Genomic DNA, 14,600 nt, shown 5'->3' on the forward strand with positions numbered 1-14,600 from the left:
GGTTTTAGAAAGCAAACAATAAAACAACTAAAAACCAAAACATATACTAACAAAACTCAGGAGTCCTTTATCTGTGTTTTTATATGCTCAAAGGTAGGAAATTATAACAATTTTTTAAATATAAAAAGATGATCTAGCACTAATAAATATAACAAAAAAATCAAAATGAAGACTTAAGAGAAAGACCATTTATTTAAAAAAAAAACTTTTAATGTAGTAAGAGCTGAGTAGGAGTATGTGAACCATAAAAATAATAAATGTTGAGCCCATTTTGAACATAATCTCAATCAGCAAGATGCCACTGCTTTTCCAGATTCCCTAATGGGGCCCTGCTAACTCCTTGCCAAAACTAGCAGTGGATTTCTTCCTTTTAATCTCCCCTAATGCCTTATTCTATTATTGTCACTGCTCTCTCACCATGCACTGTCCCTTCAAACCCACATTCTCCAACCGAGCCAGTCAGAGAAGCCTGAGTGGTGGTGAAGAAGTCTAAGATTGCAAACTCCCCAAAAAGAGGGTGAAGGAAAAGAAAGAGGTGTACCTCCTTGTATACTCCCCTTAAACTCTTCCTCAGCAGCTTCTTTATCCACTGAATCACTGGGGTTGAAGAGAATAAGAATAAGGGATATGTAAGGTCTTGGGAGCATTGCTCTAGTAGCGGAGGGAGGGAAAGGGGAAGCCCTTGCACAGTACAATGCACTGCAGGATGCCCTTGCTTCTGAAGTGGCTGCACATCATTGTATGGTAAGTGCTTCCCCTACCCCAATTTCTGTCTTTTCTTAAATCAGGGGAATGGAGAAGGAGAGAACTATGTTCTGGGTTCCTGACCAAATGAAATAAAAAGATAGGGTGGGAGCAGGGGAAGTGGACCACAAGGCATCTTCCCTGTATTTGCAGCCTAGACAATGCCCTGGGTGATTCTACGTATGAAGGAAACCTCTACTCAAAGAATATCAGCAGGATATTGGACAACCTGTTGGATGGCTATGATAACAGGCTTCGACCGGGATTTGGAGGTAAGAGGGGGTGAACTTTGAACTTTCTTTGTTCCAAAACAATCTCCTCCTTCTTCCTTTCTTGTCCTTCCATGACCACACTATTTGCAAGGGAACCTTAACTGAGTTCTATTCAAATTTTTTGTTTATTCAGCTGCATCTTACACAGCCTGGGCAAAGTAACTGGTCAAATCCAGGAGCCAGGCTCATCTTGAATCTTTTAGTCTGGGCTGGCATAAGTCAATTTTCACAATTGAATAGAACTAGGAATTCCTAGGAAAGAAAAGACTGAGGGGATGGTGGGCATCCTGAATGCAGAATATAGCTGGATTTTTTGTGTAGCTCTTAGGAAATTTCCTAAATCTTATGTGGGTAAAGTATAAAGGGGGAAAACCCTCACTCTTCTTCACCTTCACCTTAGGTGCTGTCACTGAAGTGAAAACTGATATTTATGTGACGAGCTTTGGTCCTGTGTCTGATGTGGAGATGGTAAGTGTACTTGGAGCTATAAGTGTTCCAGAATATCCCATGCTAAAGGATTTGTTCCTCAGAGAGTAGGAATGAAGACCAGAAATCATGAGATATACCTAGTATATGGTATATACTAGGTCCATGATAAAGGATTCACTTATTTATGCCCAATGCTTAGCATTTAGAAAGTGATAATTGGATATTTGCTGAATTAATTGAATTGAAATATTACCCTTCATATTGGAAGGGGGGCTATTTTTTAGAGTAGAGTGTTAAATTTAATCTCCTAGACAATTGCACTAGGCGCCAAGCTTGAACAATTTATAAGTTACTTTCTCAAGACTTTATTCCTTCCTCCTCAGGTCAGGCACTAGGGTCTATTGAAAGAAAAACGAACAAACAAACAAACAAACAAACAAACAAACAAAAATGGTGGTTAAAATTTCATTTCTGAATGGAAAGGTGAGAATTATCAGGTTGAGTGAAGGATACTAAGGATCCAAGTGCATAACAATGAGGAAAACATTTAACATTTGTGGTTTAGCTACCTTTTGAAATCCAACACAGAAGAATTTGGGAAATGGCACAGGGAACCATTCAGGGAGGCATAATGCAGTGAACCATTCACTTTGTGGACAGACCAGGAGGTATTAGAAGGACATATTTATCGTAAATGGCACTAAAACTCTAAGCTAGCCCTTGAGAACTAAATACTTTGTGGTGTTCTTTGGACTCAAGTAATGTTTTAACCCATCCATTAAAACAACATTGAATACCACCCATGGTCATCTTAAAAATGCCCCCAACATTGCTAGGTTTTATAGTGGAAGTGCCATTGCTGTCTTCCTTTGCTTTCTGCTTCTAGTTATCAATAACTGGAGATAGAGGAAAGATTAGAATCTGAGATTTGAGAGATTTCCACTTTGGGACTGCCTGCCTGAAGGAGTATAGGGAGTTTGCACTATCCAGAACCTTAATGGTTTTTAATGATATTTTTTGACCCTTACTAATGTTGGCAATTGCTATGCATTTCTACAGTGTTATTACTGAAGACCTGACTGGCTGAGGGATGGAGAAGGGGTTGTTAGAGGGGAGGCCTAGAACTTTTCTCTGGGATTTTTTCCCCCCAAAGTTCATCAGTACTGTGGAATCTCACCACTAGAATCCAGAGCTTGACTGCATAGATTCAGACCGTGTTTGTCACATTTTGTCTGACCCAAAAAACAAATGCTGGCAATAAAGCCAAAGATAAAAAGGGAGCTAGGAAATTAGATGCAAATTATTGTCCCCTAAATCCAACTTTACAATGGTATATTTCATGTAGTCTTAGAAAAAAATGAAATATTATCTCCCTTGGTAAAAATTGTTCTGATACATTCACTTATGTATTTTCAAAGTACTTAACATTATTTTTGAAGACAAATTTTAATGAACTATAAATTAGTCACAAATAATTTAAACTATATATGTAAGAGACTTTTTGACTAGATACTGGAATATTGGAGTTAATGTATTTTGAGAACTATGTAACCATCCTTTGTTCTGAGGATAGAAAGACACTTGGCAAGCAAAGCATAGCTACCCTTAAGACATCACTGAATGGTGAGACCACGCTCCTGTACTCATTTAATAGAGGGTTAAATGCCAAGAGAAAATATATGATATATTGAGACTAGATGAACACTCTGAACCTAGACCTTTAGAATAATGGAGATGAAGATAAATATGGAAATTAGAATGGAGATGAAAATGGAAATGGATATGTAGATATGGATGTGGATGGGGATGGAGTTGGACATATGGATGGAGACGTGGATAGAGGAGATTTGGAGATGGAAGGGAGAAGAGAGAGAGTCAGAGAGACAGTGAAAGACACACACAAAAGTTGTTTAGTTAAGAGAATTGTTTTCATGTTAGGTTATGTATAACTATTTTTCTGCATGTGAACAGGGTTAATAATATAACAAATATTCCAAGAAATAAGAAGGAGAATGATGCAATAAGACCAAAGCATTTTGAATAGGCTATTTCTCCAAAGAGTGACTATCTTGTAGTTATCCCTTAAAGGAAATAAGATTTAATTTTAAAGAAGTAAATAAAAGGTGTTTAACAAATTAGCAGGCAGTTCAGTGACTGTTTTGCTTTATTACAGGAATACACGATGGATGTTTTCTTCCGTCAGACATGGACTGATGAGAGGCTAAAGTTCAGGGGCCCATCTAAGATTCTAAGTTTGAATAATTTGATGGTCAGCAAAATCTGGACACCTGATACTTTTTTTAGGAATGGAAAAAAATCCATAGCTCACAATATGACAACGCCAAACAAGCTCTTCCGTATCATGCAGAATGGAACTATTCTCTACACAATGAGGTGAGCTTTCAACAGCTATTATTTCTTCAGAGCTCAGGGCCTTCTAGCTAACAATATCATAGCATCCTCTTTTTCAATGTGTTTTAGACTTACCATCAATGCTGACTGCCCTATGAGACTGGTTAACTTTCCTATGGATGGGCATGCTTGTCCACTGAAGTTCGGGAGCTGTAAGTCTGAAAACCCTCACATATGCACATAACTTATTCAACCTAAGTTATTATTTGAATAACTAAATCTGTATCCCAGGGAGCTGGAAAGGAGTATCACTATAAAACACACAAACAACTTGCAGCTACTTGTGATTCTCAGTATGATTCAGGGAGCATAATTAATTCATCACATCTTCCGTGTGTATATAGTAATGCAGGTTCTAAGAAATGCTTTTTAAGCTTCCCAGATAAAATGACAATGACAGCTCAGTTTGTTACAATTGCATCTCCTCCCTTACATAAAGTGAAACAAAAATGGCTTACGTTGATTGGACAAAAATACTAAGATTCATTGCTATGCTTAATATGTTCTTAAAATTCAGATGCTTACCCCAAAAGTGAGATCATCTATACATGGAAAAAGGGCCCTCTTTATTCTGTAGAAGTTCCTCAAGAATCCTCGAGCCTCCTACAGTATGATCTGATTGGACAGACTGTGTCTAGTGAGATAATAAAATCCAATACAGGTAAGAATCTGGACCATGCGGCGGCAGCCCTCACCTGGCAACCAGACCACAGTTTTCCAGTGGTATACCTTGTTGACGTTACTTTAACTATTTATTATTCCTTAGCTGAACTTGCCCTCCTGAAAGTTCCAGAAAGATTTGCTAAAATTGATTTCTCCACTAGGTGTGTAGATGTATGCAGTCTGGCTTGACCTTGAAGATTGCTGCTTTTGTCACTACGTGACAAAAATATCCAAAGAATAAATGGATGTACTTCTTTGCTCTATCTAATGATCAGGTCCCCCTCCCCCCTTTTCTTTCACATTGAGCTTTTCCTGTTCTCTTTTTTCCTCCCAGGACATGCTAATTTAAAATCCTCTTTGATTTACTTTAAGCTTTATTTTTTTTGCATGATGTCAACAACAATAACCCTGATATACGTGTCTCCTTGCAGGTGAATATGTAATCATGACAGTTTATTTCCATTTGCAAAGGAAGATGGGATATTTCATGATACAGATATACACTCCCTGCATTATGACAGTCATTCTATCTCAGGTGTCTTTCTGGATTAATAAGGAGTCTGTGCCTGCTAGAACTGTTTTCGGTATGCCTTCCTGTCTCTGCCTTCATACAATTTATCCATCACCTCCCATCCTTTCTATATTTTAATTGAATATTCATAGCAATTGCTTTTTTGCTGTCTACCAATGAAAAACTCATTGCTGTCTTATTCAGAGATAATGCCCACTCACCATGACCCTTATCCACGTTATGTTCTTGACCAATTAAGGGACTGTTTCTCCAAGAATAGTGGCTGGTGTTCTTCTTGTGTCCTAGCTTGTGTTTCAAATTGTATCTGAAGAAATGAAATAAAGAAAAGAAGATAGGTCTGAATGTGGAATTTAAAAGACCCTCAACCAAGGGTGTAACATAGCAAAATGTGGGGAATATAGTGGTAAGATACTTACCCTTCCTTACCCCCTCCCCCAGTTCTGTAACTCCAGCTCTGTAGGGAGACATTATATAGTTTATATACATTGATTGTAACTGAAAGAGCAAAACGGGGTTACCATAAATAAAAACTCCAAAGCTGTAATAACAAATTAAAAAATACAAGCACACAAAATGCATGCAAACAAAAATATGATGCATAAGTTAAATAATAGCTTAATTTCCCCAGCACTATACATTTTATAAGTTCCTTTCATAGACATCTGATGCTTTCATAACTACCTCATTTTAATTTTCAGTATAAGCCTACAAGCTCAGTCAGTCAGTAAGCATTTATTGAACACCTACTATATGCCAGGCATTGTGTGATTAGAGCTGAGGATACAAAGAATGGTAAAAGACAGTTCCTACTCTCAAAGAGTTCAGAGTGTAAAAGAGGAGCTAGATTGAAAAAGCTAGGTGCAAACAAGATAGGCAGCATAAATTGGATATAATCAACAAAAGGAAGGTAAGAATAATGAAAGCAACAACTGATTATTTATATTAAATACCTACTGTATTTCAGGCACTGTACTAGGCATGGGGGATACACGCAAAGTAAAAATTAAGTAGTCCCTGCACTAAAGGAACTCCCATTAAAAGAGGGGATATAATGTACCTGTGTATAGGTATTTATAGGTAACATTTTCACTATAAATACATAGCATATCATTGGAGAGAAGACACTGGCAACTGGGGCAATCAGGAAAGTCTGTACTTAGCGTTTAATACAACACATTTTATGAAGTCCTTCATACAAATTATCTAATTTGAGTTTCACAATAAGTTTCTGAGGCAGCTACGAAAAATATTATTATATTGGTTTTACAGGAGGGGAAACAGTTTGAGAAAGATTAAACAATTTTCCCACAGCTAATAAGAATCAGAGGTAAGATTTGAACCTGGGTCTTCATGACTCCAAGTTCAGCACTCTGTTCAATCCACTACACTCTATTTTATGGACGAAGAAACTGATGCTTAGGGAGGTGAAGTGACTTTCTATAGACTGAACAACTAGAAAGTGACAAAGATGAAATTTGAACCCAATTCCAATTCTGAATCTAGCGTTCTTTTAGCTATACCATGCTACCTCTAAAAGAAAGTATCAGATGTGATAATATAAAATTATTTAATATAATATTTGGTAAAATGACAATATCAATAATAACAATAAAATTATTCAATAAGAATAAGTGACATTTGCAAAATGTTTTAAGGTTTGTATGATGCTTTCCTTAAAACCCTATGAGGGTGATTTGTGTAAGTCTAATTATCCCCTCATTTTGCAGAGGAGGAGACTAAGACTCTGAGAGGTAAAGAGAATTTGCCACAGTTACGTTGCTAAGTTAAGTGTCAGAGGACAAAATCTAACCCAGATCCCCTGCTGTTTCTCACGTGATTATAAATTTGTCAGCATACAGATACATGTCATACATTGATTATCAATAACCATACAGATGAGAAATGTATTCCCCAGATATATGTGTATATGTTGGTTCACTTAAGGTATTTTTAACCCCATATAATATATCATTATAAAAGTTACATAGCAGATGTTCTTACCCCTAGGCAATAATATAGTCTTCCCTCTAGGCTAACAGACATTTTTCATAGCATAAATAATGTTAAGTTGGAATGTCAGGCTGTATCAAAAGGTTTGTATGGGATGATTTAGGTTGTTATATTATTGTTTCAATTCATCTGCATTAGCCAACATTGTAAAGCTGAATGGGACAAGAAGACATTTCTATAATCTTATGCTAATGTCTTCTTATCTGATTCAGCTTTATTTACAAAAATTGTTGAGCAATTGATACATTGTTAATCAGTTTGGTATTTGACTTTGGGGTATTAATTTCTCCACTTTGGACCTCAGCTTTTGTATCTTTAAAATGCATAGAATAATGCTAATGCTTCAGCATCCTACTTTACAGGTTGTCATGATGATCAACTAAGTCAATGTATTCCAACATATTTTTAAAACTTATATTAGCATGACCTTGTTGTTATTACTGCTAGGAACATAAAGCAATTGCAAAATAGAAATGAGGATCTCAATATTTAGAGCGGAAAGGGACTTTAGAAATGACCTCCCACCCTCTTTTTACAAAGGAGAGTATAGAGATCCAGGAAAACTAAGACTTGCTCAAGGTTACATAGTGGCGGAATAGTTTGAATTCAGGTTCCCAGTCACTAAAACAAGTGTCCCTTCTAGCATAGCACTTTGTCTCACCAAGTTCCTTAGACTATAAGGAACTATAAAGGCTTTGACACTGACCAATTTTTTATTGTCTGTTTTTTTTTTAGATCAGGTAGCTAAAGTGATAAAAATTGTATGTTCACTCTTTAAATAAAATGACCAGTTGTCAACTTCAAATTCCTGTTTTTAGAGGGGGGAAAGCAAGGCAATTGGGGTTAAGTGGCTTGCCCAAGGTCACACAGCTAGTAAGTGTGTCAAGTGTCTGAGGCCAGGTTTGAACTCAGGTCCTCCTGGCTCCAAGGCTGGTGCTCTACTCACTGTGCCACCTAGCTGCTCCCAACTTTAAGTTTCTTAAGGCCATGTAATTGAAAGCTTGGTACACTGGAGAGATTACAGACATCAGATGACCTGGATTGAATCCTACCTTTCCAATTTATGAGCAAGACCCCCATCTCTCTGGCTTCTTTTTCCTAGAAGACCCTTCCAATTCTAAACCACATCTTAGTTTGCCTTAAGCAAAAAACAGTGAGATTATGCCTGCCTTAATTAGATATTAGTCCAAAATTATACAAATTCAGTTCAGTTTGAGTTAATACAATATACAGTTATTATATCACTTGACAGGACAGTAGTTAGATGGTATTTTCCTCCTATTAAATATTTTTTAAAAAAACACAGTACAGAATTGAATTGGATGATAGACACCTGAAGCAGAAAAGTAGCTGACACTTTAGGTACAGGGCTGCCAATACTGGTGCCAGAATGACTTCAGTCTAAGCAGATTCTAGCCTCAACTTGGTAAAAAGAACCACTAAAAATTTTACATAATTAAGAGTCAGGGCGGCTAGGTGGTGTAGTGAGTAGAGCACTGGCCCTGGAGTCAGGAGGACCTGAGTTCAAATTCGGTCTCAGACACTTGACACGTACTAGCCGTGTGACCTTTAGCAAGTCACTTAACCTCAATTGCCATGCCAAAATCAAAAAAATATAAAAGAATCTTCACTGAGAGAAGCAAATATAATAATAGGACAATATTTTTAAATGCTAGCATGTTTTTGTACAAGAACACTGGCCTGGGATTTAGAAGAGCTAGATTTGAATTCAGGGGCTTCCACTCCCAGCCTGGGTGACTTTGGGCAAGTTGTTTACTATTCCTGGCACTCAGTTTTGTCATCTGTAAAACTGAGAAGCTGGGCAGACACATCTCCAAGGTCACTTCCAGTTTGAGCATTCTAGAGTAAAAATGAAATATTATCCTGTGGCTCTCTAACCAAGTCACATAGTAGAACTTGATAGACCTCAGAGGTTATAAAGCCCCACCTCTCTGTTTTATAGATGGGAAAACCAAAGCCCATGGAGTCTATGACTTAAGACTATGAGATTCTATTTGTGTAATCTTTCGTTATAAGTAACATTAAAATTCACAACAAAATTAAAATCCTTACATGATTTAGAATGTGACCTAAGAGCACCCTCTCCCATTAACCCTAAAATTAAAGAAAATTCATACTCTGATAAAAGTTTACAGATAGGACTTCCCCATTACAAAAGAAAATCAGTCTGTGCCCAGGAGTAGTTTGATATTATTTCCTAAAAATGATTAGAAACAGGTGTAACATAGCACAAACTATTATGAAGCTTATAACTGTAGGAATATCTTGCAAACTCCTTGAGGGAAGGGCCCAGTGATATATAATATTTTTTTATGCCCTCAGTGCCTAAGGTAGTGTTGGGTACATAATGGATACATGATGATTACTTGTTGAAATAAATGGGAATGAAATTATCAGCTATGCCAAACAGATGCCCCGAGTTAGTCAGAAAATAAAATCGACTTCATCTACAATTTGTATAGATTTTGCCCAACTAATCTTTGAAAAATGGCAGTGATAAATAACATTCTAAAATAGGGAATGATATAAATTATCCCTGAGTTCATGCATGAATAGTACTGTTAGTTTCCCAATTCTAAAATTTTTTAATAAAACATATATAATATAATGCTGATATATAAGCTAATTAAGTACTGAAATTTTCTTCTTTATTCATTTGTTTGTTTTTTAATCATTTATCTATGTGTCTATCTTCTTGTTTACTTATTTACTTTAGATGATAAATGGCTAGACTTGGAGTCAGGAAGACCAGTTTTTAAATTTTGCTATCAACCCTTTGCTATGTGGCTGTGGCCAAGTCAATGATCTTTTCTCAGCTCCAGTTTTCTAATCTACACAATGTCATTAATAATACTGCGCATTATTGTCTCCAGGATCAAATGCATGTAGAACACTTTGCAAACCTTAAAGTGCTATACAATGTTGTTGGTATTGCAACTAATATTATTAATATTAAATGCACTGAAGCTAGGTAGCACAGTAGATAGAGATCCAAACCTGAAATCAGGAAATTCAAATCTGGCCTCATACACTTAGTAGTTTTGTAACCCTAAGTAACTAACTTAATCTCTGCCTCAGTTTCCTCATCTGTAAAATGGAAAGAGTAATAGCACCTACCTTTCATGGTTGTTGTGAGGATTAAATAAGATGACATTTCTAAAGGGCTTAAAAATTTTTAAATATTCATTATTACTATTATTTTTTATTAATATTATCTTCCTTACTTCCTAATAGTCTCTTATGTTGTTAGGAAAAGGCATTGATGTGGTTTGAATTACGTTAGAATAAAGTCAATTTCATCATGAATAAATAAGTGATTATTTTCAAGACAATTTTAAACCAATGAAATTAAGAATTTTGGGGACATTAGTAATCATCTTATCCTATGGAATAGGGATATTTCCATCTCTGTGTACTTCTGTGCTGTTCCTGAAAGATTGATTAGAAAGGACAGGAAGTTTCAGGAATGAATGACTTTAAGGAAGACACAAATGTCCTTAAGTTTCTACAATCATCCAATGTCAATTTAATTAATAGCTATCAATTTCTTGATTTTTGTAGTCAGTCTTCATAACATTTCAAAGCACCATTATAATTGCTAATATTTTTTCATTAATTCAGCACTTCCTTCATGCTTTTCATTAACACTGTCTCATTTGATCTCATTATAAGATCCTCATTTCTAAATTCATACATTTCTTTCTTTTTCCTTTTTAGGAATTACCACTGTTTTAACCATGACCACTTTAAGTATCAGTGCTAGACATTCTTTGCCAAAGGTGTCCTATGCGACTGCCATGGATTGGTTCATAGCTGTGTGTTTTGCCTTTGTCTTCTCTGCCCTTATTGAGTTTGCAGCTGTCAATTATTTTACCAATCTTCAGAACCAGAGAGGAAAGCAGAAGGTGTCCAGAACAGTGCTGCCCTCAGTCACAACGATGCCAGTGGAAGATGAGATTGTTTTGGTAATGGTTCATTTTTCTAATATTATGAATCCTACAGCAGGAGATAGCAAGAGTAATGCATGCTGGTTCTCAAATTATCTTGAAGCAGTGTTATATGGGAGCAAAACACCTAACCCTGAAGTTTTTATTCCGTTGTAGTCAAACTTCTATAGTTTCAGAGGGGGAAAACCTCACAAGTCTTCATTTTCCTTTTCTGAAAATTATTTTACGTTTTTGATTTTAATATCAGATTTTAGGTTCCCCGAAGAGCCTGTGAGGATGTTTTTAGGCTTTAGATGTTTCCTTTGAACAGGGCCACTCACATCAACTACAGAGGATAAAAAGAAATAAATGCTGTTCAACATACTGAAACTTCAGAGCCTGAAGGAAGCCAGCAGGGACTGATGTAGAATGGGAGAGGGGTATTTATCAGAAAGTTAAATTGAGAAAAATGTGAAAATGAGGTTACATGTAAATACAGCAAAATTGAATCCGAAGTCCAGACTTTTGGTTCATACTCATGAAAATGTCCATTTTTTTACATTGTACTTTTTGGGATAAGCGAACATTTTTTTAAAATTAATTTTTATTTATTTAATTAAATATTTCCTAATGACAGTAATTTTTAAAGTCATTCTTTAAACTTTTGAGTTCCAAGTTCTCTCCTTCCCTCCCATCCTTTACCCCTCCTTGAGGAGACAAGTACTTTGATTTTGACTATACATGTGAGGTTATATCAAACATTTCCATATTAGCCACATTGCAAAAGAAAACACAAACAAAATGATAAAGCATTTTAGAAATTTAAAAAAAAAATTGCTTCAATCTTCATTCAGAGTTCATCAGTTCTCTCTGGAGGTGAATAGTATTTTTCATCCTGAGTCCTTTGAAAATGTCTTGAATCATTGTCTTGATCAGAGTATGTAAGTCTTTCACAGTTGATCATCTTTACAATATAGCTGTTATTGTGTGCAATGTCTGCCTGGTTCTGCTCACTTCACTTTATGTGAATTTATAGAAATCTTCTCAGGTCTTTCTAAAACCATCTTGTTCATCATTTCTTATAGCATCATATTATTCCATCACAAGTATATACTACAATTTGTTTAGGCATTCTCCAATTAATGGACATTGCCTTGATTTCCAATTTTTTGCCACCACAAAAAGAGCTGCTATAAATATTTTTGTACAAATAAGGCCTTTTTAATTTTCTTTGATTTTTTTGAATATAGATCTAAAAATGATATTGCTGAGTCAAAGTGTTTTGTAGCGCCTTGGACCCAGAATGAGTGGGCTAGTTCACAACTCTGCCAATTGTATATAACAACTTCATAATAGCCAATTTGATAGATGTGAGATGATATGTCAGAGTTGTTTAATTGATATTTCTCTAACCAGTAGTGATTTGCAACATTTTTGTCTATAGATAGCTTTGATTTTTTCTTTTGAAAACTGCCTCATCACATTCTTTGACCACTTATCAACTGAAGAATAGCTTGTATTTTTATAAATCTGTCTCAGCTCTCTATGTATTTGAAAAGGGAAACCTTTGTCACAGAAACTTATTGCAAATCCCTCACCCTATTTTCCTGTTTTCGTTCTAATGTTGGTTGCATTAGAATTGTTTTTGCAAAAGCCTTTTAATTTCATGCAATCAAAATTATTTCTTTTACTTCTCATAATTTCCAGTATCCATTGCTTGGTCATAAACTCTTCTCTTGTCCACATATCTGCCAGGTATATTTTTTCCATACTCACCTACTTTACTTTTTATGTCACCCTTTATGTCTAAAGAATTTATCCATTTTGACCTTATCTTGGTATTTGGTGTGAGATATTGGTCTATACCTAGTTTCTGCCAAACTTTTTTCCGGTTTTCCTAGCAATTTTTTGTTAAATAGTGAGTTCTTACCCCCAAACTTGGATGATTGGGTTTATCAAACATTAGATTTCTATGGTCCTTTGCCATCGCATATTATGTAGCTATTCTATTCCACTGATGTTCCACTTTATTTCTTAGCCAGTACCATACTATTTTATTTTATTTTTTGATTACAATTTTGTAATGTAGTTTCAAATCTGGAATGGCTAAGTCTTCTTCCTTCACATTTTTTTTTTCCATTAAATCCCTTGTTATTCTTCACCTTTTCTTCTTCCCAACGAATTTTGTTGTGATGATTTCTAGCTTTATAAAGTAATTTTCTGGTAGTTGATTGCTATGGCACTGAATAGGTAAATTACCTCAGGTAGAATTATGATTTTTATTATATTGACTCAGCCCACCTAGGAGCAATTAGTATTTTTCCACTTGATTAGATGCATATTTGAGTAAAAAGTGTTTCGTAATAGTGTGCATATAATTCCTTGGTTTATATTGGCAATAAGTTCCCAAGTATTCTATATTGTCTGCAGTTATTTTAAATAGAATTTGTTTTTCTGTCTCTTGCTCCTGAGTTTTGTTGGTAGTATATAGAAATGCTGACAACTTATGTGGATTTATTTTATATCCTACAACTTTCCTGAAGTTAATTGTTTTTGACTACTTTTTTAGATGATTCTCTAGGGTCCTTTTTTTATACCATCATATCATCTGCAAAGAGTGATTATTTTGTTTCCTCATTACCTATTTTTATTCCTACCATTTCTTTTTCTTGTCTTATTGCTGTGGCTAGCATTTCTGGTATGATATTGAATAATAGTACAGATAATAGACAGCCTTGCTTCCCTCCTGATTTTACTAGAAAGGTTCAAGTTTATTCTTATTACAGAAATGCCTGTTCCTGGTTTTAGATAGATACTACTTATCATTTTAAGCAAAGTTTCATTGATTCTTTTGCCTTCTAGTGTTTTTAATATGAATATTGTTTTTTCTCAAAGGCTTTCTCAGCACTTATTTATATAACATATGATTTTTGTTGTATTTGTTATTGATGTGGTCAATTATGCTAATTGTTTTTCTAATAGTGTACCAGTTGTTTTCTGGATATAAATTCTATTCGGTTATAATTATAATCTTTGTGATATATTGCAGTAATTTCCTTGCTAGTACTTTATTTAAAATTTTAACAGTGATATTCTTTAAGGAAACTGGTCTATAGTTTTCTTTCTCTGTTTTGACTCTCCCTGGTTTATATAGCAAAACCACACTTTTGTCACGAAAGGAATTTAGTAGAACTCCTTTATTTTTTTTAACTGGTTTTTATAGTATTTGCATTAATTGTTTAATTAACCTGTGAATCCATCAGGTACTGGGGACTTTTTCTTAGGGTTATTTAAGTATTCTGTTTCTTATTCTGTTAATCTAGGTGGTTTATATTTTTGGAAATATTTATCCTTTCACTTGGATTGTTATTTTTACTGCCATATAATTGGGCAAAATAATTCCTAATAATTGCTTTAATTACATCTTCATTAGTGGCACATTTTTAAACCAAATTAACCGTTAGGTTATCTGTTTTGTTATCTTTTAAAAAAAACAGCTCCTAGTTTTATTTATTTATTTCATTTTAAAAAATTTCTATTTTTAATCTCTTTTTTGGTTTTCAGGTTTTTCATTTTGGTATTTAATTAGTG

General features: G+C 35.0%; 1 protein-coding gene across 1 annotated transcript in view; it reads left to right on the forward strand.

Annotated features, from left to right (window-relative positions):
- The first annotated feature begins 694 nt into the window (after positions 1–694).
- The window catches only part of GABRA6 (gamma-aminobutyric acid type A receptor subunit alpha6), a 44,124-nt gene continuing 30,218 nt past the window's right edge, over positions 695–14,600 (forward strand). The window contains exons 1-8 of the mRNA XM_036751014.1: positions 695–744; positions 898–1,016; positions 1,417–1,484; positions 3,619–3,839; positions 3,927–4,009; positions 4,375–4,518; positions 4,952–5,104; positions 10,801–11,048. Of these exons, the coding sequence (XP_036606909.1) occupies positions 695–744; positions 898–1,016; positions 1,417–1,484; positions 3,619–3,839; positions 3,927–4,009; positions 4,375–4,518; positions 4,952–5,104; positions 10,801–11,048 (1,086 nt within the window). The remainder of the gene's footprint in view (positions 745–897; positions 1,017–1,416; positions 1,485–3,618; positions 3,840–3,926; positions 4,010–4,374; positions 4,519–4,951; positions 5,105–10,800; positions 11,049–14,600) is intronic.

This window comes from Trichosurus vulpecula, chromosome 3 (assembly GCF_011100635.1).
Source record: "Trichosurus vulpecula isolate mTriVul1 chromosome 3, mTriVul1.pri, whole genome shotgun sequence".
Taxonomy (NCBI): domain Eukaryota; kingdom Metazoa; phylum Chordata; class Mammalia; order Diprotodontia; family Phalangeridae; genus Trichosurus; species Trichosurus vulpecula.